Source organism: Terrapene carolina, unplaced genomic scaffold, assembly GCF_002925995.2.
Source record: "Terrapene carolina triunguis isolate 2854851 unplaced genomic scaffold, T_m_triunguis-2.0 Scaffold789, whole genome shotgun sequence".
Classification (NCBI taxonomy): Eukaryota; Metazoa; Chordata; order Testudines; family Emydidae; genus Terrapene; species Terrapene triunguis.
Window position 1 is genome coordinate 6,853,804 of NW_020665140.1, and position 24,655 is coordinate 6,878,458.

General features: G+C 44.0%; 2 protein-coding genes across 3 annotated transcripts in view; both read left to right on the forward strand.

The window, feature by feature from the left end:
• The first annotated feature begins 3,288 nt into the window (after positions 1–3,288).
• On the forward strand, positions 3,289–13,969 carry LOC112109420 (uncharacterized protein At2g34460, chloroplastic-like). The gene is made up of 4 exons (XM_029913666.1): positions 3,289–3,425; positions 4,532–4,733; positions 5,930–6,097; positions 11,836–13,969. The coding sequence occupies exons 1-4, from the start codon at positions 3,291–3,293 to the stop codon at positions 11,991–11,993; spliced, it is 663 nt and encodes a 220-aa protein (XP_029769526.1). The 5' UTR covers positions 3,289–3,290; the 3' UTR covers positions 11,994–13,969.
• Positions 13,970–22,692: 8,723 nt separating this feature from the next.
• KLHL8 (kelch like family member 8) overlaps positions 22,693–24,655 on the forward strand; it is a 38,645-nt gene continuing 36,682 nt past the window's right edge. For both annotated transcript variants that reach the window (XM_024203926.2, XM_024203927.2), the window contains exon 1: positions 22,693–22,804. The gene's annotated coding sequence lies outside the window, so the exon portion shown is untranslated. The remainder of the gene's footprint in view (positions 22,805–24,655) is intronic.

The window sequence follows — 24,655 nt, forward strand, 5'->3', positions numbered from 1 at the left end:
AAACACCACCACCACCACCACCACCCCTTTTCTTCTTCTGCATCTCCTTCTCCCTATTGGCCTGCGATCCTTCCCTTATAGGAAGCCTGACCTGGCTCTCCCCAGCTGGGTCTAATCCTTCATTGCCTCTCCACTCCAGATGCCACAGAATGTGCTAACTGAGCTCTCTGGCTGCCCTTCACCCTGTCACTGCCACTGTGGTGTTTATACACCCCATCCCAGGTCCCCACTTGACTGAGGCTTCTAGGCACTACCACAAATAGTAATCGATGTGCTCAGGCAGCAGCAGACCCCACTGTTCTACATCAGGATTCCTTGAAAAATTGAGATCCCACTTCAGCGAATCCCAGAAGCAGTTTCTGTGGTTGGATGCAGTCAGTGGCAATTTGTATTGCTGACAGCCTAGCTAATATGGTTAATGGGTTTCTTTTACCCTTGCATAACTTTTATGTAACAATACACTGGAGGCGTGGCAACTTCCCAGCATTGCATGCTCCCTGCCTGTGACTTTCTGCTGCGTTAGCAGGATTGTTCATGTTGTAATAGATAAAAGGGACGGTGGGAAATTAGTGATAAGCCTCAAAATACATAAAAAACAAATAAAAGGTGATTAAGACATTATTTTTAAGCAAATAAAACATTCCCAGAGGCAGAGCCTGTAGGAGGTAGGGAGAGGAGGGGTCACTGCATACATGCGCAGAAGAGTCTGTTTGGAGAACTTGGTGTGAACACGCCAGAAAAGGAAACCTGAGTTCAGTTCCGGCCTCCCATTCACAAATGCAGTAAGACTCTCTGGAGAGTTTGGCACAGAGCTAGTTCTAGCTACTGCTCTAACAAAGGGGCATAGCCATCTCCCATCACCTGTCTCCAGGAAGTAATTTTGGTAAGTATTTGTTTTAGTTTGTATTAAAGAATGGGCTGGGGAAAAGTCATTTCTGTGCTCTCATCTGTCTCCTTGTTGCTGAGAAGTGGTGCTGGGTGGGGCAAGGAGAACTTGGCCTGTTTAAATTTCTATTGAATAATCTAATGGAATATCCTGGACTGATCATATGATACAGTAAATAAGCAGCCCTCTCTTTCTCAATGATCCCTTGCCCCACTGCTGCTGCTACTCAATGTGACACATAAGGAGTGTATAGAACAAACTGGTAGTGGCAGGGGATGGACTGGATGATCTAATAGTCTTTTCTCGCTGCAATATCTCTGAATGTAGTGTATGTGGTGACAGGGGGAAGAGGGAGTTTCTGGTGGGGGGGAGCATGAAGCAGATGGGGAATAGCTGTTCCAAACAATTCCCAGTAGGGAACAGAGCAGCACAGCTATGAACTTCAGAGAGAGCTCTGCAAAGAAATAAGATAAATACCATATGCAGGTACACACACAAGCACAGAATTCAGTCTCAATCTGAAAATGTAGCAATGGCAGCTAGCAGAAATCCCTGGCTCCAGAGGATGATTCAGCATTCTGAAATGATACAAGCACTGTCTACTCCTTGATCGCTCAGTGGGCCTGATATCCAGGAAACAGCACAGGGCAGAGAGGCACTGGGCGAATGAGGTGTAGTTCCTCGTATCCCAGAAGAGGTGGCTACAATCTCCTGTTCCACCTCTCCCTTAGCAAAGAGACTCACCCTGCTGCTGAGTAGGTACAAAAGTAAGGGAATTTAAATCCTCAAAAACACAAATCTGAGCCAACTGAGTTGCTGAAAATTATGTACCTCTATGTTACGGTTTGTCAGGCTGGTTTATAGGGCACTGTACTAAGAGTCAGGAGGCCTGGGTTCTATTCCCAGCTTGTTCTGTGGGTTTGGGCCGATCACCCCATCTCTCAGTGCCTCATCTTTCCAATCTGTAAAATTAATCACCCTTATAAAGTACATTGAGACCTTCGATGCAAAGTATATAGGAGCTAAGTATTCCTTATTCATTCTTATGTTGATCTCACATCCAGGATCAGGGACCCATTGTGCTAGGCGCTATATGGACATGCAGGAAGACAGTCCTAGACTGAAGAGCTTACAATTTAATAAAAGACAAGACCTGATAAGTGGGTGTAACAAGCAAACCAAAGCAAGGAATGGGGGTGGGAGAACTTGGGTAACTGGAATAGGAACATGTGGTTGTGTAGAATAGTTATGTGCACCTCTGGATGGCCTTGGGTCTTTTTTAATTGTAAGGTAAATGTAAGTAAATACATTGATACTGTAGCAGCAATCTGCCCAGTATGCCCCGAAGTGTGAGGCACCACGCTAACAATGGCAATGGGGAGCAAAGTCTGGGAGGAGCTAGAGAGAATGATGAACAGCAGTTGTTCTAGGAGAGATTCCCAGCTGCCCCTTGATCCTGCTGGGAACGTATACTGTGCGTAAACATTTCTACACACTTTACCCATCATAATTTCCACTGCAGATAGTTGACTCAAAACAAATCAATAGCCACGTTGACTAGAAATGCTTCCGATGTCTACGTAGCATTTTGGAGCGAGCACAAATGAGCCTCCAAGCCTGAGTCCACAAACTTGCTGGTGCTCTAAAACTGTGTAGACAGTACTTGGAAGCTGGAGCTCTGATGCCTAGAGAGGGGAGTGGGCTTCAGAGTCTGATCTCCAGCCCTATCTGCAACTTCAAAGGGCTGCCTATACAGCTATTTATTTAGAGTACTAGCACGAGCCCCGCTGGACCAAGTCTGTCAACCTGGGCTCTCACTCGCTCTGAAATGCCAATGTCTGCTGTGTAGACGTACCCTTAGGGGTTGATTGTCCCTCGCCTTTGAACAGGTGATGGTGAGGGAATCAGATGAGAGAGGGTCACATCAAGAAGCTTTTCTGCATCCTGTACAAGAGCCAGGGACAACTGCAGTCCGTGCCTTTGGTGGACTACAGTGACTGATTCCTTCATGTCCTGCCGCAGCATCTTTACTAGCCTACAGAACTTGCCAGCAGTGGAGATGGGAGCAGGCTGAAAAGTGCTAAAATGTGGTACAGGCTGTTCTCTCCCGCCACTTGCACTGGGGAGTGGGTGAAGGGTTGTACCTCCCAAGGATCAGTCTCTCCTAGAGCTTTCCCTGCAGTCATGTGACTCCATACCGCAACATTGTAACTCACACATTCTGGTCCCTAGAGAGCTACTGTGCTGAAATCAAAGTTAAACAAGATACTTGAGTTGGATCTTGAAAGTTACTGTCTTCCTAAACATCTAGACACCTTTTTTTTCCCCCTTTTAAATTTAAATACCAGGCAGCTATTCACAACCAAAACCATTCTCAACCTTGCCTTTTCTTTGCAGATAAGTTATGAAGCTGTCGGTTCTTGGTGCAACAGGTCAATCTGGTCAGTTTCTGGTCTCACAAGCGCTACAGCAAGGCCATGAAGTGACAGCACTTGTGCGGAATGTCAACAAACTGACTATTCAACATAAAAATCTGAAGGTACTTCATTACTTAAATACTAAGCAGATAATAGTTTGCTATATGAGGCCAAGGTTTGCTGAAGTGACTAGTGATTTGGGTACCTCTACTTGACACTTTAGAGGGGCCTGATTTTCAGAGGGTGGGTGCTCAGCACTTTCTAAAAATGGTGGTCATTTTAATGTGTCTCAAGTCAGGCAACGAATAATGCAAGCAATGGGGACCACTATTTTTTTTCCCTCTTGGCCTAAATATATTCTATATTTTTCTACTGTACATATATTGCCTATGGATCTGATCCAAAGCCTATTGAATTCAATTGGAGTCTCTCCATTGGATTCTTTAGGCTTTGGATCAGCTTCTATATAGCTATTGTAACTCGGGTTGGGCAAATGATTCTAAAAAAACATGTCAGCCTGCCTAATGGCATCTAAATTATTTGTGTGGCATGTGATCTCCAATAACCAGATACAGCACCTGCAGATTCCTGTCCTACTAGAAATTCCCACCTTACTTTCTGAGCCAGTATCTCTACAATCCCAGGAGATTTTATGTTCTACCACATTTCCTGTTATTTTCGTCTTTAATTTTAATGCACTTTTATGAGCGCCCCAGCTGCAGTTTGGGTCTGGGAATTGAAAGGCTGGAATTGCCAAAGGCTCTGTTCCTGCAGCATGCTAATTTTAGTGGGATTTGAGAGCAGTCAGCAGTTCTCAAGAGATGTTCACAGCTTGCAGGAATGGGGTCTAACTGCCTCAGAGAAGAGCTTCACCAGACACCTCGACTGGACTTCTTATGACCCTGGAGAAGAGAGCATTGACTTTGGACAAGGCAAACAAAGACCTGAACACACCCTTGAAGACTGGATCCTCCCTAGAGCCTGAGCCTCTAGGCCAGTATCATTAGTCTGTGGAGCTGGGAGGCACTGAACTCCAGTGCAGTCCAGTGTATTAGGCAGTGGGCAGGGAGTTAGGATCTCTCAGTTCTATTCTCAGCTCTGCCACTGAGGTGCTGAGTAAACCTGGGCAAGTCACTTCATCATGCTGTGCCTCAGGAGAAGGAAATGTTGACGGGTATAGTGGGGAGAGAAGTACTGACCAGATTATGATGATATTAAATCTTTTTAGGTGGTGGAAGCAAACATCTTTTCAGCAGAACAGTTGTCGGGACATTTTCAAGGTCAAGATGCTGTCATTTCCTGCTTGGGCTTCCCCTACAAGATCTTCTCAGCAATTTCAGGATACACAGATTCAATGGAAGCGATAGTGGCTGCCATGCGGCTAGCCAAAGTGAACCGTGTAATAACCATGACATCATGGTACACTTCCCGTGAGTACAGTCACCAGCGGATTGTTCAAGTGCATCCTGCTAAACATTGGCTCGAGAGAGAATGAGGCAGGAGGAGGGGTAACCATTGTCTACTGGGTAAAGGGGATTTTGGTGTCTGAGATTCCTGAGAACCTTGAACTGAAAATTGAGTTTCAGTACTGAAGGGAAAGAACAAGCAGTTCTGTTGTTGAGCAGGGATAAAATTTTCAGAAGCCGTAATTGACCTCACCTCCTACATTGCATTGCAAGCCAATAGGACTTAGGCTGCTAAGTCACTTTATTATTTGTATTACTGTACTGCTTGGGAGCCCTAGTCATAGACCAGGAGCACATTGTGCTAGGTGTTGTACACACAGAACAAAAAGACAGTCCCTGTCTCCAGGGGCTTAGAATCGAAGTAAGATGCCTTTGAAAATTTTTCCCCATATCCCTTCTTGTTGGATTTCTAAGCCGAACCCACTAAAATTCCCCAAAGTCCTGCATACAGCCTGGGATAGCTTCTTCAGAGGCTGTCTTGGCTTCATTTTTTCCAAAAACCTCGAATCCTATCCAGAATATGACAAGGATCATGATAAATTATGCTACATTTCAGGTGACTGGACGATATATCCTGCCTGGTGCAGTTACAAATAGAGCTCAAAATTTGGTGAACCACTCTTACAGTTCTACAGGCCAGCCTCATTTGATGGAAGATGCTGATATAGTAGGTGTTACAGTGCCTAGGCCCAAAGTTTTTGCCATGCTAATCTACAATTCCTTCATTTTATTGGCTAGTTAAATAGCTAAACACTGGAAAACACCTTTCTTTTGACTTTCATTAAAAAAGTGTTTTTTAAATCTGTAGGACAACGTAGACTAAAGTCTGCTGGAAATTCTCCCTAAGCTTCCTGGTTCCCTCCTGCAGTCTCTTTCCCTACAGACTTGCCCTCCCCTTAGCAAGGCATACCTCTGCCCTTACTATAGTGAATCAAACTCCCAAAGATAGTAAAGGGGCCCTCTCTCAACTTTCCTGTGCTTCACAAGGAACTCCTCTGTGTCTACCTTCCCTCTCTGGGTCTACCTTCCCCCTTCTGTCCCAATACCTAGACTGATGCCATCTCACTTGAGGATGCATGAGTGCTGTGATAGCCAATAGAGCCAAACTCATATTCAGGAATTCTGTGAGAAGAGTGAAAAGAATGTCTCTTTCCTTACAGCTGAGTCTGGACAGAACTCTCCACTGATGGTGCGTTTTCTCCTCCTGCCACTCATCAGAAGTGTGCTTACCAACATGAATCAGATGGAGAACTACTTAGAGAAGGAGTGCAGTGACCTCAGCTGGACGGTAGTGAGGCCACCAGGACTTCAAAATGTTCCAGCCACAGGTAAAGAAACTAGGGTAGCAGCATCAACTGTGAGAAAGCTTTGATGACTGTATAACCAGTAAGTAATATGATGGCCTTATGGGCGATGAAGATATCCACTCATTGCCTACTGTCCTTCTTTTGAATAGATGTTAAGCACCTCCTGCAGCAGGTGCTGATTGGCCTTAATTCTGACTACGTTTTTATTTGTATTATGGTAGCACTTACGAGCCAGAGTCATGGCCCAAGACCCTATTGTACAAGGTGCTGTACAAACACAGAACAAAAAGACACTCCCTGCCCCAAAGAGCTTACCTTTGGAGGCCACTCAATATTTTGCAAGATCTGTTAGTTGGCTTGAGGGGAATTGGTAGAGCTATTTGGAAAAGGGTGCAGAGCGACATCTAGCCAGTACCGTTAATTTTACTTTCAGGTGGCCCAAACTATTTTAAACTGAAAGCGGGAAAAGAAAGTATTAAATGGATTTTAGAATAAATGTTTCCAATATAGGGGTATCAGTTATATGTTAACTACATCATTTAGCCAATGTTTCCAGGGACTGATATAGCAAAGCTTTACTAACCAAGGACCTGATCCAGTGCCCATTTAAGTCAGTGGAAAAACTTTGCGGGGCATTGGACCAGGGTCAAGGATAATAAGTGGAAAAAACACTGAATTGAAGGAACACTATCAAAGAATAAGCAGGCCCCAAATTTGCCCTACCTGTTACTTACTTCATGCCATGCATGCAGCAAAATCAAGCCCCGTTGAGTTCAGTTTTCCATTCTAGTGTGAAGGTAGAGCTCTTGTTAATTTCATTTTGCCATGACTGTGGCAGATAAAGCACTAGACTAGAGCTGTGTGAAACCCAGGGAGTTCAGACAAATCCCTTTTAGGCTTCATTTCATGTAAGGTAGCACCCGCTCCGTGTTTGAATTTTGCGAACCCAACATTCCAAAGCAAAGCTCATCTCTAATTGACAATTTTGTGCTGATTTGACTCATACTATCACTTTTCCCAGGGCTTTCCTCTATGCCAGGGGTGGGCAAACTTTTTGGCCTGAGGGCCACATTGCGTTTCCGAAATTGTATGAAGGGCCGGTTAGGGGAGGCTGTCCCTCCCCAAACAGCCAGGCGTGGCCCGGTCCCTGCCCCCTATCCAACCCCCCACCCGCTTCTCACCCCCTGATGGCCCCCCCAGGACCCCTGCCCCATCCACCCCTCCCTGTCCCCTGACCCACCCCTGACTGCCCCCTGCCCCCATTCAACCCCCCTGTTTGATGTCCTCTGACCGCCCCGACCCCTATCCACACCCCTGCCCCCGACCACCACCCAGAACTCCCCTGCCCTCTATCCAACACCCTCTGCTCCCTGTCCCTTTACCGCGCTGCCTGGAGCACTGGTGGCTGGCGGCGTTACAGCCGCGCCACCCAGAGCACCCGGACAGGCAGCCGTGCTGCCTGGCTGGAGCCAGCCACACCACTACGCAGCACAGAGCACCGGGTCAGGCTGGGCTCTGCAGCTGTGCTGCCCGGCAAGAGCTTGCAGCCCCGCCGCCCAGAGTATTGCACCGGCGGGGAGCGAGCTGAGGCTACGGGGGAGGGGGAACAGCAGGGGAGGGGCCGGGGGCTAGCCTCCTGGGCCAGGAGCTCAGGGGCCAGGCAGGAGGGTCCTGCCAGACGGATGTGGCCCACGGGCCGTAGTTTGCCCACCTCTGCTCTATGCCCAGGTTTGTCCATACTCAGACCAGGGACACCGAAAGATTGACAAACCTCAGTGAATGTTTTCGTCATTCTCACCTGAGTTTGTAACTAACAGTTTTGCCTTGATTCATTTTTTGTTAATGTTTTTGCACTGCTGTGTAAGTCACATTTTGTAATTGTACTCTCACATAAAAATCACACTCATCCCAGTCAGAATCATACAAGTGACAATTTTGCATGTATAGTCACACTAGCGTCCATATATGTCACAATCACACTGTGAGGTATCTGAACTCACAGTCGATCACTTACATGTAACTGCTCTGGTGTGTGCTGTAGGCTTACGATTATTTGTGAATTTTTGCACACATAACTGGGCTTCTGTTTTTGAAAATATGGTCCTAAACGTCTTTCAGTATAGAGGTAAAGCCCCTCAGGGCCCTACACTCTTCAGATCCTGTGAAGGATACAGACCCCAGATTAGCAAACCTTTGTTTTTAATTGAAAACCTTATCATATTAATAAAATAAAACACCTGTAAACCCCAACCTTCAACACTTACACATTTTACACCCATGAATAATCCCGTTGCAGTCACTAGGATTAATCCCATGAGTAAAGTTACACATGTACTTAAGTGTTTGCAGGATCAAGGCCTTAGATCCCAATCCTGGGAGTTACTGAGCTGCTCCTCGGAGGTGCTGAGCACCCTGGACTCTTAACAAAGTGGCAGTAGTTACCATCTTACAGGATCAGGCCTCCAGTTATTCACAGAACACTTGTGGTTAATTTTATAAAACTAGCAGCCGGAGTTAATGCTTAGAAAAAAAATGGGATATTAGAGGACTGATAGTATATTAACAAGCAAAGCTGTTTTTCTGGGGATAATCCAAGTGGTTTAAAAACTGCTCCATGATCAAATAAAGTGTACCCTCCAGAAATTCATGGAATTAATTGTTTTCCTGTGATCACTGTAAATGAGTTAGAAAAATAATGTCAGCATTATCTGTGAGGCTTCATATTAGCTTAATAAACTAACAAAAAGACCTTTGTTGCAAATAGGAAAAAAAAATGTTGGGATAATAAATCTCACTGCATTCTTGCAGTATAGTAAAATCCACAGCAAACGATTATTAATGATCATTTATTTTAATTAAGTCCTCCCCACTGATCCCCAGAGCTGGAGTTTGTCAAACGCTTGTTGATAAAAGTCATTATACATGGTAGTTCTATACAGTCCTTTCTGAGCACAATGGAAACAAGAGGGGGCTAGAACAAGGTATCTCACCATGTGGACTTTATTGCTGGGGTGCACCCTCATTTTTAGTAAAGATTATTGTTATCAAAACAATGGAGTTTACTATACTTAAATGTAAAATCTAATTTCACTTGAACCTGTCACAGACCTGGGATCTTGGGCTGATCAGCGCTAAAGGCAAAAGCTCTTGACCCTCTAGCTCAGGGGTGGGCAAACTACGGCCTGGGGGCCACATCTGGACCTCGAGCTCCCGCCGGGGAACAGGGTCCGGGGCTTGCCCCGCTCTGGCACTTCACACGTGCTGTGGCTCCACGCAGCTCCCAGAAGCAGTGGCATGTCCCCTCTCTGGCTTCTATGCGTAGGGGCAGCCAAAGGGCTCTGCACACTGCCCCCGCCCCAAGCGCCACCCCTGCAGCTCCCATTGGCCGAGAACCATGGCCAATGGGAGCTGCAGGGGCGGCGCCTGCAGATGGGGCAGCACACCGAGCCCCCTGGCTGCGCCTCCACATAGGAGCTGGAAGGGGGACATGCTGCTGCTTCTGGGAGCTTCTATTTGAATCTGAGCTCATCTCTCTCAGGACCTCAACCTCAACTTAAATTCCTCATTTAAAAATGAACATGTTTATGTTTACCCATCAAGCCAAATGCTATCAGGAAACAAGTTTTTCCCTTGAGGTTTCCCAGCACCTTAATGTTCACAGCTAGCACCTGATAATTTCCTGTCAGACCACAGTATATTACAGGAAACTCCTCCAGTTTATCAAATTTATTTTTTTTTAAACCCACACTCTTTTCCAGGAAGAGACGTTGGTAGTTCAAGAAGAAACACCTTTAAGATGGTGATGTATTTTCAATATGCATTTAACAATTTTCCTATAAGGATGCTCCATCGACTAAAAAAGAACAGATTTTCATAAATCTGCATGTTGTGAAGAACGTCCAGCACTTCGTGGAGAACAATGGGAGCTGTATTTTGAAAGCAATGGGCACTAAGCGCTTATGAAAATTTGGCCACTTCTTTTTGGTGCTGAAGTGGTAGTGAACTCTTCTGAAAATCTGGCTCAGAATATAGAGCAGCAGAAGCTCTTTGTTGTGTCATAGTTATGACTCTCTCTCTGTCTGGGGGTGACTGTAAAACCAGATGGTAACTTTTTACACCATATCAGTTTATAAACCTGCTACATTTGATGCATCCATTTGACTCTGGATTTACACTGGCATAACTGTGAGCAGAATTGGGCTTCCATTTTTACAATAAAAAATGAGAAGGAAAAATAAATGAATTGGAGTCTTATCCAAAACTCCCTTGCAGGGTAGACACTTGTTAAAAACCATGTTTACCTGCTGTACGCTGTTTCTTAGCCAAAAACAGCTAATGCATTCTCTCTGCGATGCTGAACAATGTTTTATTACTGGGAAATGTTGCCACTTCTACCTTCCTCGCTCCACCATAAAACAGTAACAAGACCCATTATAAACATTTGTCAAACTTCCAAGGAGATTTTAATAGCCTTTTCTGGAGAGAGGCTAGGTAATGATGTGGTGCAGGCAAATAAAATTATGTATGGAATAATTGTTGATCCTGGGGTAAGGTAAGGCAGAACCTGCTTCAGAGTGGCTCATTATTTTATAAATAATACAGACTGGTTGTTATAGAATAGACCTCCAGCCTGATTTATAGTACAAATAAATAAATGATAGTGATATAGATACTACTAATAATATGGCAAATACTACGCTAATGTTATTTAGAAGTTGTTGTTTTTCAGACTTTATTTTAAGAAATTTAAATGAGTACAAGTGCAGTAAGGAAGTCAACTGAAAATGAGCAAAATTTCCTCTTAATGTACTACAAGGATAAAGAATGCTGTATACAAGCAAAAAATAGCTTGATAGTAACATACTAGACAAGGTGATTACTTACCACACTCGGTGCATTCATTATTGCTATTTAATAGATCTCTTCAGCCAGGCCTCAGCTGGTGAAAATTGGTAGAGCTCCTGTGACTTCCATCAGTGTTCACTGGCTGAGGATCTCACCTCTCAGGTGGCTACCTGAAGGTTAAGCAGGAGTTGTAATAGGAAGAAAAGGAGAGAGAGAAGATAGAAAAGAAGACATAAATAGAGTGATGGAAGTCTTTGGGGGAGGGAGGGAGGTGATGTAGCTACACCTAGTCTATCACATAATATCTCGTAGAAGTCCTTGAAGTTATTTAGTTACCTAAAGCAGGGGTTCTCAACCTTTTTCTTTCTGAGGCCCTCTCAACATGCTCTAAAAACTCTATGGCCTACCTGTGCCACAACAACTGTTTTTCTGCATATAAAAGGCAGGGCCAGCATAAAGTGGTGGCAAGCAGGGAAATTGCCTGGGGCCCACACCACAGGGGGCTCGGTGAAGCTAAGTTGCTCAGGCTTCGGATTCAGCCCTGGGTGCTGGGGATTGGAACCCCAGGCTTCAGCCCCATACAGTGGGGCTTCGGCTTCCTGCCCTGGGCTACAGCATGTCTAATGTCAGCCCTGCTTGGCAGACCCCCTGAAACCTGCTCGGGAACCCCGGACCTCTGGTTGAGAACCACTGACCTAAAGCAACTGGCAATACTTAAGAGTGACCACTGTATTTCCTGATTTGTCAAAGATACAAAATAGTACCTTTGTATAGCTACTGCTTAAAATTAACTTGATATTTCATACCTGCATTGGGGTTGAGCAGGTGAGAATCAATTGAAATGTAATGTTTTGACTCTGCAATTCTGTTTTTTCCACCCACTGTTCATATCAGTTTATATTTTTCTCCTACAGACAAAGAAATCCTGACTCACGAAGGCTATTTCGTTCCTGATCCAAATGGTTACCCGGTAACCAACTCAGTGGCAAGAGGGGATGTAGCTCGCTTCATGCTGTCTCTCCTCAGCAGTAACGAATGGCTAAAAAAAGGAGTGGCAATGTGTACAAACTAGAGGTTGTATTTTTCTTTGTCAGGATAACATAAGTACCAACCCCAAAGCAGCGGCAAAGAACTTTCAAGCACTTATGACACAAGACAGACTTTTTAAAAAGAAAATTTTATTAAAGCAAAATTACAATAAAATATTAACAGATTACATCATACATTACGTATTCCGGATCAAGTTAATATTCAAAGAACCTGGCTAAAGAAGTTGCAGTTTGTTTGAATCTTCGCTTGACTTGTCACAAAAGAATAATTTTCACTCACGATCCTCAGAGGTGATAAGCACCAATAATTCCCTCGGAAGCCAATGAGAGCTTTGGGTGTTCCACATCTCCATTAAATTTGGCCCTAAATGTTTTCTATAGTTATCAAATGCCTCAGCTTTGCTCTACCATATAACCACTCACAAAAGACATTTAGTGCTTCAGGTACTCCATCACCACAAATGTTAGGCTTGATTCTCTTCTCACAGTGGCTTGACAGCAGTGTAACTGCACTGGAGTTGCTCTTGATTTACACTAGTGTAAGTGAGAGGAGAATCCAGCCCATAATCACTTTTTGTACCTAGACTGTTAGCCTCTTAACTACTGTATGTTGTTTATTCTACTCTTCAGCTAAAAGACAGAATCCTATAATTTAGGAAATCTCAATATATGAACAGTGAGCTACAAGCTTCTTGTAGATTTAGGAGTTGAAGGTCATGTCATTAATTCACATCAGCACACAACCATTTGTCAGGTCTGGTCAAATTGCTGCTTGGCGGTCTCCCTCAGCTCTTTTTAAGGGAAGCCATTCTAGGATATATAATCAAGGCAGCATTGTATCTTCAAATATGGGGGAACAGATTTGATATTTTTATATTGAATCTTAGAGGGTTTTTAAACCAGTTAATTGTTCTTAATGACACTCTGTGCCTTGCTGTATTCTGTTTTTAAAGTTGAAAGTCTTTTTATATTATTACTTAAAATGTTGCAAATTTTACTAGTTGTCATCCTCCTATCTTTGATATTGTTAGAACCACCACTGTCTTCAATGTCAAAATACCAGTGATTGGACTATGGATAAGAATTGCTATTCACAGCTGAGTATACCCTGCCACCAGGGCAGATGTGCTTGGTAATACTATGCCCAAACAACCCAGCGTGGACATGCTGCTGCCTCCTCAGTGCAGGTTCCCTAAACCTTTCGGTCCAGGTTCCCAACCACCTTCTTCCTGAGTGCAAGCTCCCTTTTCCACTCTTCCCTCTGCAAGGTTTCCCCCATTACCACCACCCAAACCTCCAGCCTTCATCCTCCTTCCACACTCAGTGCAGGTCGATAGTTATCCTCATGACCTCTAATCACACATTAAGTACTGGCCCTTATTGCTGGGAACCTCTGTCAACGGTGGACTCATTCCCAACTCCCTGGTCCATACTGCTGGCAGCTGTTCACTTCCTCTTTAAAGACCTGATCTGCTGGGTGCTTTGGAGTTGATGGGAGTTTTTCCCAGGAGCTGCACAGGATCAAATCCTTAACAGGGCATCAGTTATCCATGACCCTAACAGAGAACTTACACCTTTTTATACTCACTTTGGATAACTGCACTTTCTGTGACAGTGTCAGGACAGTCATGAATGCTGTGAAAACCAAAAGAACATGAGGTCTATCTTACAAAAACATGAGGTCATTCAACGGAAAGTGATTGGTTTAACTTAGTTTTTATCCAGATGTCTGGTTTTGAATGATTTTTGTTGACTACTTTCAGAGTATGGTTATTATTGTGAATATCAGTGTTTTTTCTTATTCCTAGCTCAGTTAACTGTACATGTTCTCAAAGCATCTCAGCCAGCCTGGGCACAGTTTAAAAACAACTTTGCAACACTCATCACTGATACAAATAGGTTTTTAAAGATGCACATTGCAAAGATAAATGATGATCAATCCTATTTTAAAGTATAATAAGCTAATTATTTCTCTTACCAATAAAATACATCTCATTTATTTTGATGTCTCATTTCATTTTGAAATAGTCACCTTCACAGGACAGAAATGTGGAAAAAGAAATAATCCATAGCTATCTGGAAAAATGTAGGAATCATAGCTTAAATCTTTTGTGACAGATTCACCCTTGTGATCATTAACATTTGTGTGCGTCAAGGAACCTCACCTTTTACCTCAACTTGCATAACTCCAGACCAGTCATTTAATGTAGGTGGAACTTATCCCAGCAGAAACTTTTGCTTTATTAATGCATAGTGTCTAAATGTCAGCGAACCTCCTTTGTGGTTTATTCCTTCAAAGCTAGAGAATGAGCTGAACTCACACTTTATCTACTGAAATAAGGAGACTGGTCAGATTTCCATTGCCTAAATACAATAATTCCTAACCCATGTAATTTTGGCTACCGTAAATTCAAGAGTAATCATAGAAGTGTAGGACTGGAAGGGACCTAAATAGGTCATCTAGTCCAGTCTCCTGCACTCAAGGCAGGACTACATAATAACTAGACCATCTCTGACAGGTATTTGTCTAACCTCGTCTTAAAAACCTCCAGTGATGGAGGTTCCACTACCTCCATAGGCAATTTGTTCCTGTGCTTAACCACTCTGACAGTTAAAAAGTTTTCCTAATGTCCAACCTAAACCTCCCTTGCTGCAACTTAAACCCTTGTCCTATCATCAGAAGTTAATGACAACAATTTTTCACCCTCCTTGTAACAATCTTTTTTGAACTTGAAAACTGTTATCTTGTCCACCCTCAGTCTTCTCTTCGCCAGACTAAACAAACACGATTTTTTCAATCTTTCCTCATAGGTCATGTTTTCTAGACCTTTCATTATGTAATTTCATGAGGAGTTTTCTGGTGCTACCATTCCCAGAAAACTATGCAACATGATTTAAAACTAAGTGTGATCATTTCTACAATGGGTGCTGGCCTCTTACTAATACATGATTATTTATTTATTACAGAAGAACAGTAAGTTATTACAATATTACATTGTCCTCAAAACTGTCCTCAGAATTTGCAGTCAAAGTCTCTCCGCATACAGTTGCTGCTGGTAGCGGCTCCAGAAGCTATTAAAGACTCCCTCAACTTCCTATTATCATAAAGCTTATTACACATTGCAGGAAGAGGATTCCCCTTACAAGTCACTACTCTCAAGGCACTAATCAATGTGTGCTTTTGGGGCAGGAAGCAAACCCCTCACCAAACCCCTCTAACAGAATCAAAACTAAACAATGGAACCTTTGTGGGCCTAAAGCGTGATCTAACTCTCATTGAAGTCAATGGGAGTCTTTCCATTGACTTCTATGGGAATTGGATCAAGGCCATCCATACATAACATGCAATATTACCAATGTTCTAATAACTAGAATCAAGAACACAAAGGCATTACTTTATTATCTGAGATAGTAAACTGCCCACTGCTTCCTGCCCACTCCCTCTAGAACAGGGCAAGCAGCTGGCACCAACCACCGTCTCATTAGGGAGCTGGGAGGAAAGGGTACTTAAATCCGAATCTATTAAACCACCAACATCTAATTGCAACCTCTATTATAGAGCCAAGCTGTTGCAATTCAATGACAATGATGCATGTGGGGTTCTGCTCCATTATCTTGCACGGGATCAATGTCAGGCTGACAAGCCTATAATTACTCAGGTCATCCCATTTATCTTTTTTAAAAATTGGCACATTAGCTTTCTTCCAGTTTTCTGGAACTGCTCCAAGACTTATTGAATATCAAACTTAACAGTCTGGGTCTTAAGTCTGCAGCATGTAACTGGAATAGAACACACAAATATTGAACCAGGGTTTTTTTGGCTGGTTGGTATATATGGGATTTTATTATTGTTTACTATTTTGTAATAAGTAATTATCATTATGATTCCAAAACCAGGACCTTGTATCAGGGTAGTTACCAAAGTAGATTTATCTTTAGAAATGTCAGAGAACTTTTGCTCTGTTTGAGCCTGTCTGTAACTTCCTTCCCCTCCACATGCCATCTCAGCTAACAATTCAGCTTTGCAAGTCAAGTCTGAATCAAGTTATCAAATCCTTGCCATGCCACTCCAGAGGCATAGAGTCTGACTCTGAGGTCCGGACAGTCTCTAAATCCAGACAGACACAAACAAACCCTGAAGGAGGAGGAACCCGTGAGCAGCAGCCTCTGCAAAATTCTAAAACCAATCCTGTGAATACTAGTGTGATCACAGTGGACAGAAGTAAGTGACATTTGGGATGGGATGGGACAGGCCTGAAAAAATATTTTGCAAGCCCACCCAAAACTGCTAAGGCTGTCTGTGCTTCCAACAATGAAAAAGCTCTTTAAAACTTTGGGAGAAAGGAAACATACTACAATATGTGCCAGCCCACCACTATGAGAAATGACCACTAAAGCCAGGTAGGGTGACCAGATAGCAAGTGTGAAAAAATCGGGGCGGGGTGGGGGGTAATAGGTGCCTATGTAAGAAAAAGCTCCAAAAATCGGGACTGTCCCTATAAAATCAGGACATCTGGTCACTCTAAAGCCAGGTCTTCTGCATTACCACTGTGAAATTGTCCTTTACACAGATACTTAACATGTAACTCTGGGCACCGCTGTCATACCAATGAAGTTATTGAAATTGAACAATATTTTTGCACAAGAATCAAGAGACTGGTCAGTTCCTAGTGGAAAGACAATCTTTGAACTCATAGACTAATTACAAAAACCTTCCTCACGTAGTGCTTGATAAAAAATTGGAACTGGCATAAAAGGATTAGCCTCTTTCGTGTAGAACTGTCAGTCCTTACTAACTCCTGTTCTTCTCCTGTCTGGCAAGACAAAGCAAACTACAGCCAGAGCAGTTAATGTCAGCAATGCTATGTGAGAGCCCACAGTTTGCAGCAGCAGCATACAGCACACATGCTTTTGCACAGTCAGCTTAAACTGGGAGAGCAAAAACAATCTCAGCTCGCCTATTGTTTAATGGCAACAGAGTAAAGTGCACATTTCGGCTTTTCTAGTAAAGCATAAATTCTCAAACTTTTTAATTCAGCATATTATTTCATAGAAGGAAAAACTTGAGGGGCAACCACTTCCCCTCCTGACATTTCATTCTTCCACTGCTTGGTTCTCAAAGTATTTTATTATCTGGACCATCGCCCAGACCACAATAAGAACCACTGTTATAAAGTAGCATGATCATTTTCTGTCCTTTACAATTTCCAAATGACTTCTAAAAGAGAAAAAAAGAACAGTCCGTCTACTGTGCTATCCTGTAACATAAAATATAAAGTCTGAATTAAATGAAGAAAAGCAAGGAAATCCAAAGGTAAGGCTGATGCTTTGTTACAAACTAACTCTTTTTTTTTTTACATTTAACTTTCAAAAACCCGGTGCCATATTTTTGTAGGGTCATAGCAACCAGGGAGGGAAAAGACTTTTGCTGTATAATCAAGTCTATTCACCTGCAATAGTTGGATACAGTATGAAGACAGATGGTTATCAGATATTAAATTTATCATGGACTTAATCGTCATTGAGGATTAGAGTCTTTAATGTGGTTGATGAAATGTGGTTTCAAAAGAGTGTTTTAAAAACCTGGACTATAAAAATGTACCCAGGTATGGCTTAGGGTATGCACAGTACACTATTTTCCACTAAGTTTTGAATGATGTACTGAGGTACGGAATTCATATATATTGATGTACAAGTGTGCATATACTTGGAGTGAAGCACATCATAGCGGTATTAATTTCAATGATTATGTATTCAAATAGAGATGTTATGTAGTTATTTGAGTGAGCTATAAATCTAATTTCTTGTATTGCTGCTGCTTATGTGGCCTTCCTCTCCTCTGCTTTAGTATCATCATCCTTCTGACTCTAACTGGCTTCCTGTTTCCCCCCCCCCACATAAAATCAGAGCTCGGGGTTTTCACCATTAAGCCCCTACATAATTTTAGCCCCATCTACATTTCTAGTCTTCTTTCCTCTCTCTCTTACCCCCTATGTTCATGTCAATCCTTTTTTCTTATTGTTCCATAAATCTTTCCTGGCCTCCTGCCTTTTTTGTGCTGCCCCATATGTTTCTTGTCCAGCAAGCAGTTTATTTTTCCTCCTTCTAATCTGGTTTTAAAATCCATTTCTTCCCTGAATTCTTCTTGTATTGGCCTCACCAGCAATGACTCCATGCATACCTGCATCTGATCTGTTGTCCTATGTCTATTTTGTCTATGACAATTATAAGCTGTTTGGGAGAGAGACCGGGTCTTCTGTTTTTTGACAGAAGACAGGACTTACATGCATGTACGACTTCCCTAAATAATCAATAAAACGACAACAGTAGGAAAGATTCCTGTGGACTTTAATGGAAGTTGGATCGGGCCTTAGCAGCAATGAAGCCAAAATGGATACCCTCCTTTATCCCTTTCACATGCAAATATTTTGCAGGGCATGTGGCTTCAGTTGTAAGGCTGCCTTGATGGCAAAGTACAACATTTTGTCACAATTTTTATTTTTAATTTAGAGTAATATTTTCCCAAGAACTTGTGGGATTCATAGAGCTAGATTCCTTGAAGATGGCTAAAGAACGAGGCAGGTGAACAGACTTTTGACAGATTGTTCCAGATACAGGCATCTTGGAGCAGTGAATAATACCCTATTTCCTGCCCCAACTTTGTTCCCAGAGCAAAGACAGAACAGCCCTTCACAACTGCTCTGGAGGGACAAAGAGGGAGAGGCAGTTGCTTAAGTACCTCAGGCCTTGATTATTAATATTGTTAAAATTATTTCATAATGCATATAATGTTAATAATGGGGTTTGCCATGTAGATTATGATAGCATCAAATGAATATTTAATTATGAAATACACCAATAAGAAGGAGTAGTTTCCACCCCACTTTGAACAGAGGATACACACATTGGATATAGTTCAAACTTGTCCCTTTTCTGCAATTTGCCTTTATTGTTAACTTATTCAACAATCAAACATAACATCGGTTTAAGCTTTCGTCCCTATATTACCTGTCCCTAAGGTTTCTCCCTGCAGGGCTGCTTCTGTCCCAGCCTCTAATTCCCTCTGCCTCAAACTCAAACCCCTATTGTACTCCTAGAGTGGAACTAATTGAACATGCCTGATCCAACTTCATAGTAACCCATCAAAATTATCTCTATGCAGGATTCAAGCATTAGAATGACCCCACAGAAGAGTTCACAATCCCCATAGTGGGTCCTAAATGGGGTGAACAGATGTCCCGATTTTATAGGGACAGTCCAGATATTTGGGACTTTTTCTTATATAGGCACCTATTGCCCTCCACCCCCTGTCCCGACTTTTCACATTTGCTATCTGGTCACCCTAGTCCTAAACATCCACCATCCTACTACAATATCATAATATGAAATCTGAGAAGTCCATTACCAGACATCATAAAGACTAAACAACATCTAGGAGGAAGTTGTCACGTGCACCCTGGAAGGACACCACAGAGTTTTCTTCTAAAGCATTGTTCTGTTTCAGAGGCTCAAACTAAATAGCCATAAAAGAAATTCCAGTAGAATGCAATTACAGTCTTCATCTGGTCTTTATGATCTCCACTGACCTTTGTTGGTTCCTACTGAAGTTCCAGTAGGTGTTCAGATACCTGAGCGATGAGAAAGGTGTAAATGTCTAGCCAAAAAGAGATAAATACGCACAGGAATCAGTAACCCTGTAGTGGGGTATTCCTGCCTTTTAAGCCCAGAGGGGGCTAGATGACCCTGTGCCAGGAATATGGGCACAAACGAAGGCCTAGGATGTGACCGAAGCCAGAGCAAGAAGAGAGGAAACAGCCCCAGGGAATTAGTGGTTCAGGGGGTAAAACTCAGCCCACTGTCTTTTTAAGGGTTCAGGACCAGGAGTCCTGTGGTGTAGGATAGGGCAAGGCTCCCCTCTTTCTCAGTCAACCAGAACAAGCCTCAGAAGGAGGGCAATATATATGCTGCCTTCTCCTTCAGAACAGGGAGATGCTGGTAGGATGAGGAAATCTATTTGCCTGCTGACCTATACAAAGTAAAAGAGCGGAGTGTGAAATAGGGACCAGCTGGAAAGAAACTGGCTGAGGCCTGCAACTGGTAGGAATTGCAACCCAGACCCAGCAGAAGGGCTATAAACTCCTGATACAAGGAGGGAGAGAGAGAGAGGCTGTTTGTATTCTAGTCCATCTCTGGGAGGAGTGCTGTGAATTCCTGAGCCAAGGAAAGAAACAGCTTTTATCCTACTCCTGTTCTTGGAGAGTCCTGTGGACTGCTGATGCAAAGGGAAAAAGGTTGATTGAGTTATAACCCAGCTCTGAGAGAAGGGCTGGAGAAGGAGGACTCCAGACTCTAGTAGAGTATGGTTGCCAACCCTCCAGGATTGGCCTGGAGCCTCCCAGAATTGGTATCAATTGCCCGGTGACTATGAAAGCAATCTGGGAGATTTTAATAGGATATTTTAAGAAAATGATATTATGTCATGGGGACTCTCCAAGAATAACTTCAGTCAGAGTTGGCAATCCTATAGGAGAGGGAATTATTTTAATTGTGACCTAGCTCTGGGGGGCAGGCTTGTATTCCCCAGAGAATGGAACTGACAGAGTTATTACCCAGCAAGGACCCAAACCTCCACACTGATGCCTAACGACTTTGGATCAAGAAGTTTGAAGAAGAAGGAAACTGAGGCAGGGTACCTGCAGAGCTACCTCAGGGCTTAAGGCAGTGTACTGGAGTCAGTGACTCTACAATAAGTCTTAAGAACAAACAGAACAATAGATCTGTTGTTTGCTGAGTTCCAAAATTTTGTTGCCAGCAGGGCCAGATTAACTCTCCTGTGGGCCCGCACCTATTAGATTTTGTGGGGCCCTGTATACAAGTCTTTTTTCCTAATTTAAAACAAAATGATCACAATTATGGCATCAAGGCTATTCATCCTATACTAAACTTGCCTTTTAATTAACATAAAACCGTTCTGTGGTTACATTTCAGTCTTAAAATGTAGAATATAGTTAAGTTAATTCAAAATAGCCTATTTCTTACCTTAGAACAGCTGTTATATTAGTTTCTTTCTGGGAGGGAGTTTGGGTGCAGGAGGGGGCTCTAGGCTGGGGCAGAGTGTTGGGGTGCAGGAGAGGGTGAGGGGTAAAGGGTCTGGAAGCGAGTTTGGTACAGGAGGGGATTCTGACCTGGGGCAGGGGGTTGGGGTTCAGGAGGGGGTGTGAGGTGTAAGCTCCAGTGGGGAAGTGCTTACCACAGGTGACAAAGTGTCCTTTCTCCCACCTCTGTCCTTTCTCCCACCTGTATATTAACAGATTCAATATCTTAGATCAACAGTCCACTAAGGTGTGAGAGTTCATATACTATGTCACATATGCAGCTCTGAGCTTCCCCTCCAAACACATCCTCTAACAAAACCACAGAAAGCAGACTTGAGGTTTCTGGCCTTATGTAACTTGATGTTCCACAATCTAATCACACAGAACCTGTATTTCTTTGCTGCATGTGAAAGCTAGGGAGATTGAACGTAGCCTTTTCAGAGCTCACAGACTGAGACTGTCTACCTTGGTCAACATAAATAGTTCATAAGCATCACAGTTGTTCTCAGAAACCTTTGGAAAAAGAGGGTTTTACCCTATCCTTTAGTGTAGTGCATTTTCCGGCTGGATACCTGTAATTTATTTCTGTGTACATAAGGGGTTTCCCCTTGGGATTTTACTGTGGGATAATTTCCATATTTCTCCTCCTCTGTTGTTGCACTTCCAGGTAATTAGGTGGGGCTCTAGATACATTTGTAAAAGCAAAAGAGCTAGGGTTGCCAGGCGACTGGTTTTCGACGGGAAGGCCCAGTTGAAAGGGACCCTGGTGGCTCCGGTCTGGTCGGTGGCACAGCGGGGGCTCAGTGCTAAGGCAGGCCCCTGCCTGCCCTAGCTCCGTGCGGCTCGCGGAAGCGACCACAGGTCCCTGCAGCCCCTAGATGCATAGGCATCCAGGGAGGCTCTGCACACTGTCCCTACCGTGAGTGCTGACTCCGCAGCTCCCATTGGCTGGGACCCGTGACCAATAGGAGCTGCGGTGGCGGCGCCTGAGCCTGCTGCTACTAAAGTTACAGGAAAACCATTAAAATGGCGTAACTGAATCAGAGTCAGCAGCACCCTAGTTTCTGTGTGTGTCTTTTAAGCATAGTCGGGCCAACTTTCCAAAGGTGCAATTCCTGGCTTACGCATATGCAAAGATGCACACTCAGGTGGTTGTGGTTATAAGCGGACAGGGGTTGTGCAGGTGAGGGCATGCAGAAAAACGGTGCTTCGCAGAGCTGGCCCGTGGAGGGCTTGCAGCTTGAGGACCTTTGGAGAGATGGAAAACCCCTGGCACAGAAGCAGCCGGGCCATGCAGATTTCCTCGCCTGGTCCCCGTAAGTTGTCAGGAGGAGACCTACAACTACATTTCCCAGGGGCCCCTGCAAGAAAGCCCCAGTCGCTCCAATTCCCCCCCTCCCAGCCATGAGGGCAGATTGGCGCGTGCGCAGGAGTCCGTGCCGCGTGTGTTTTGCGCCCCCAATCACCTCGCGCCTCGGTGGAACTGCACAGGCGTATCAACCAACTAACCCGGCTACCCCGCTGATACTTCACCCTGTTACAGTTACGCATGCGCCACACAGCTCCCGCCCCCCCCACAAGCCCCGGAGTTGTGATGCGCGCGCACACTCTTGCCCTTCCCCGCCCCCCGTTCTAGGGCGCCTGCACGGAAGGCTGCGGCGCGAGGCTCCGTGGCTGCCGGCTTTGGGCTCGGCTGCCCCGTGCAGTTGCATCGGCGCTGAGAGCGCGGCGCGCGAGAGGTAACGGCCGGGCGCAATGGCCCCACCTAGGAGCGCCCCTGGGCTCGCGAGCGGCGGGAGACGGGATCAAGGGGCGGGGTTTGCCGAGGGGACGAGGTGAGCGGGGGGTTAGAGAGGAACCTGTGGCGAACTCCGGGGGCGTATTGCCCAGAGGGCGGGCAGGCAGGGAGCCCGGGAGCGGCGGGTGGCTGGGGAGGGAGGCGGAGGGGGCTGGATGTGGATCAGGAGGCGGTGTGCGGGGCTGGGGGGGACGGGGTTTGCGGGGCGGGGGAGGGCCGGCTGAGGTCGTGCATCTTTGTAAAATTATTTCTTACGCAGCTGCAGGTTACGCATCTGTCTGTGGTGACATAGCACCTTTGAGACGTAGCAAACCCCACATTTTGACAACAAAGGGGTTAATACGTTATTTTCATGCATCATAACATTTAGCACTTGACACGACTTCACATTGTCCACTGATCGCTCAATTTGAATGTTCGAAGTATTTGACTAGTCAACTCATTTCTCATAACCATGAAACTTCCTCTTCCTGGAAAGAATCTGGCTCTCATGCAAATACTGTGGTAATGAAATACTATAGTAATGTAACATGTTATGAATGCTTTAATTGGAGCTGAACTGCTGGCCTCAAATTGCTGCTGCCCCTTGGTTACAGGGCTAAATACTGTATTACCCCTGCTAGCAGCCAGACCAAGATCCAGGGCACAATTTTTCTAAGTACAGTAGAGGCACATAGAGAGTCTGCCCTGAAGAGTTTACAAGCCAAGTAGGGTCTCAAGTATTAAACAAAAAATGTGTGTAATTTAGCGTGGAAAAGCTAAATCAGAAATAATACAAACTTTTCTTTCCATATGCTTAAGTTAGTAGTCATTTTTATATGTTTGAGTATTGAATTCCACAGTCCCAGTCTGGTTCCTGCGAACACTGTCTACTGCTGCCCTGGTTAACGTTTTTTATACAGTATAGATGCCCCCCGGGTTATGCAAACCCAACTTACGTAAACCTGCACTTACGGAAAAAGTTCCATAAGCTAGAAATAGGAGTGTGTGGTGGTTGTGGGTTTGTTTTGTTTTTTTGCGCGTAATGGTCGGGTATACATTTCCGACTTACGCAAAATTCGAGTTACGCAAGGCGTTCTGGAACGGAACGCTTGTGTAAGTTGGGGAGTGTCTGTATAGCAGGTGTGACAGGTCATGGTTATGAAGAGAGACAGTCTCATGTAGCTAGGGCCAATTGCATGGTGGTCTTGGAATATGAAGACAAAGTTCTAACTGGATTCTGGATTTAACATAGAGACAGTGCAGCGCATGCAGCACAGAGGTGATGTACCTATAGTGAGCTGTATTAGTCAGCATTCTGTATTGGCTAAAGCTTTCTTGGAAGTATGTTGCATTCTTAGATCTGAGTTGTAGTAATTGAGTGTTAGTCATGATTGCATGGATCATCGTGTCTAAATCTAACGGGATGGTGTGCAGTTTTCTAGCTCACTGAAGATTTAGAATAACAGGTCTAATCACTCAGAAGCATAACAGAATCCCTACATACCAAAACTAATGTATCCAGCCAGTAGTTCAAATCAGTACAAAATACCCCTTCACATCCATAATCTCAGCTCTTCCCCAAAAGCCCTACTAATTAGATGGTGTTATTCCCAATGATAATTCTTCACAGCAAGAGATAGATCTGGAGTTGAATGGAACACTTCATCCTATGTTGTCTCACTATCTCCCTTACTGACTTCGTGTAGGTGTTTGAATATGGTAGAGAACATGATGGTTCATCTTCTTCCAGAATCCAAAAAAAGTTCAAACATGAGTCTCTGGGTTCAGTCTGAGAGGAAGAATTTGAGTT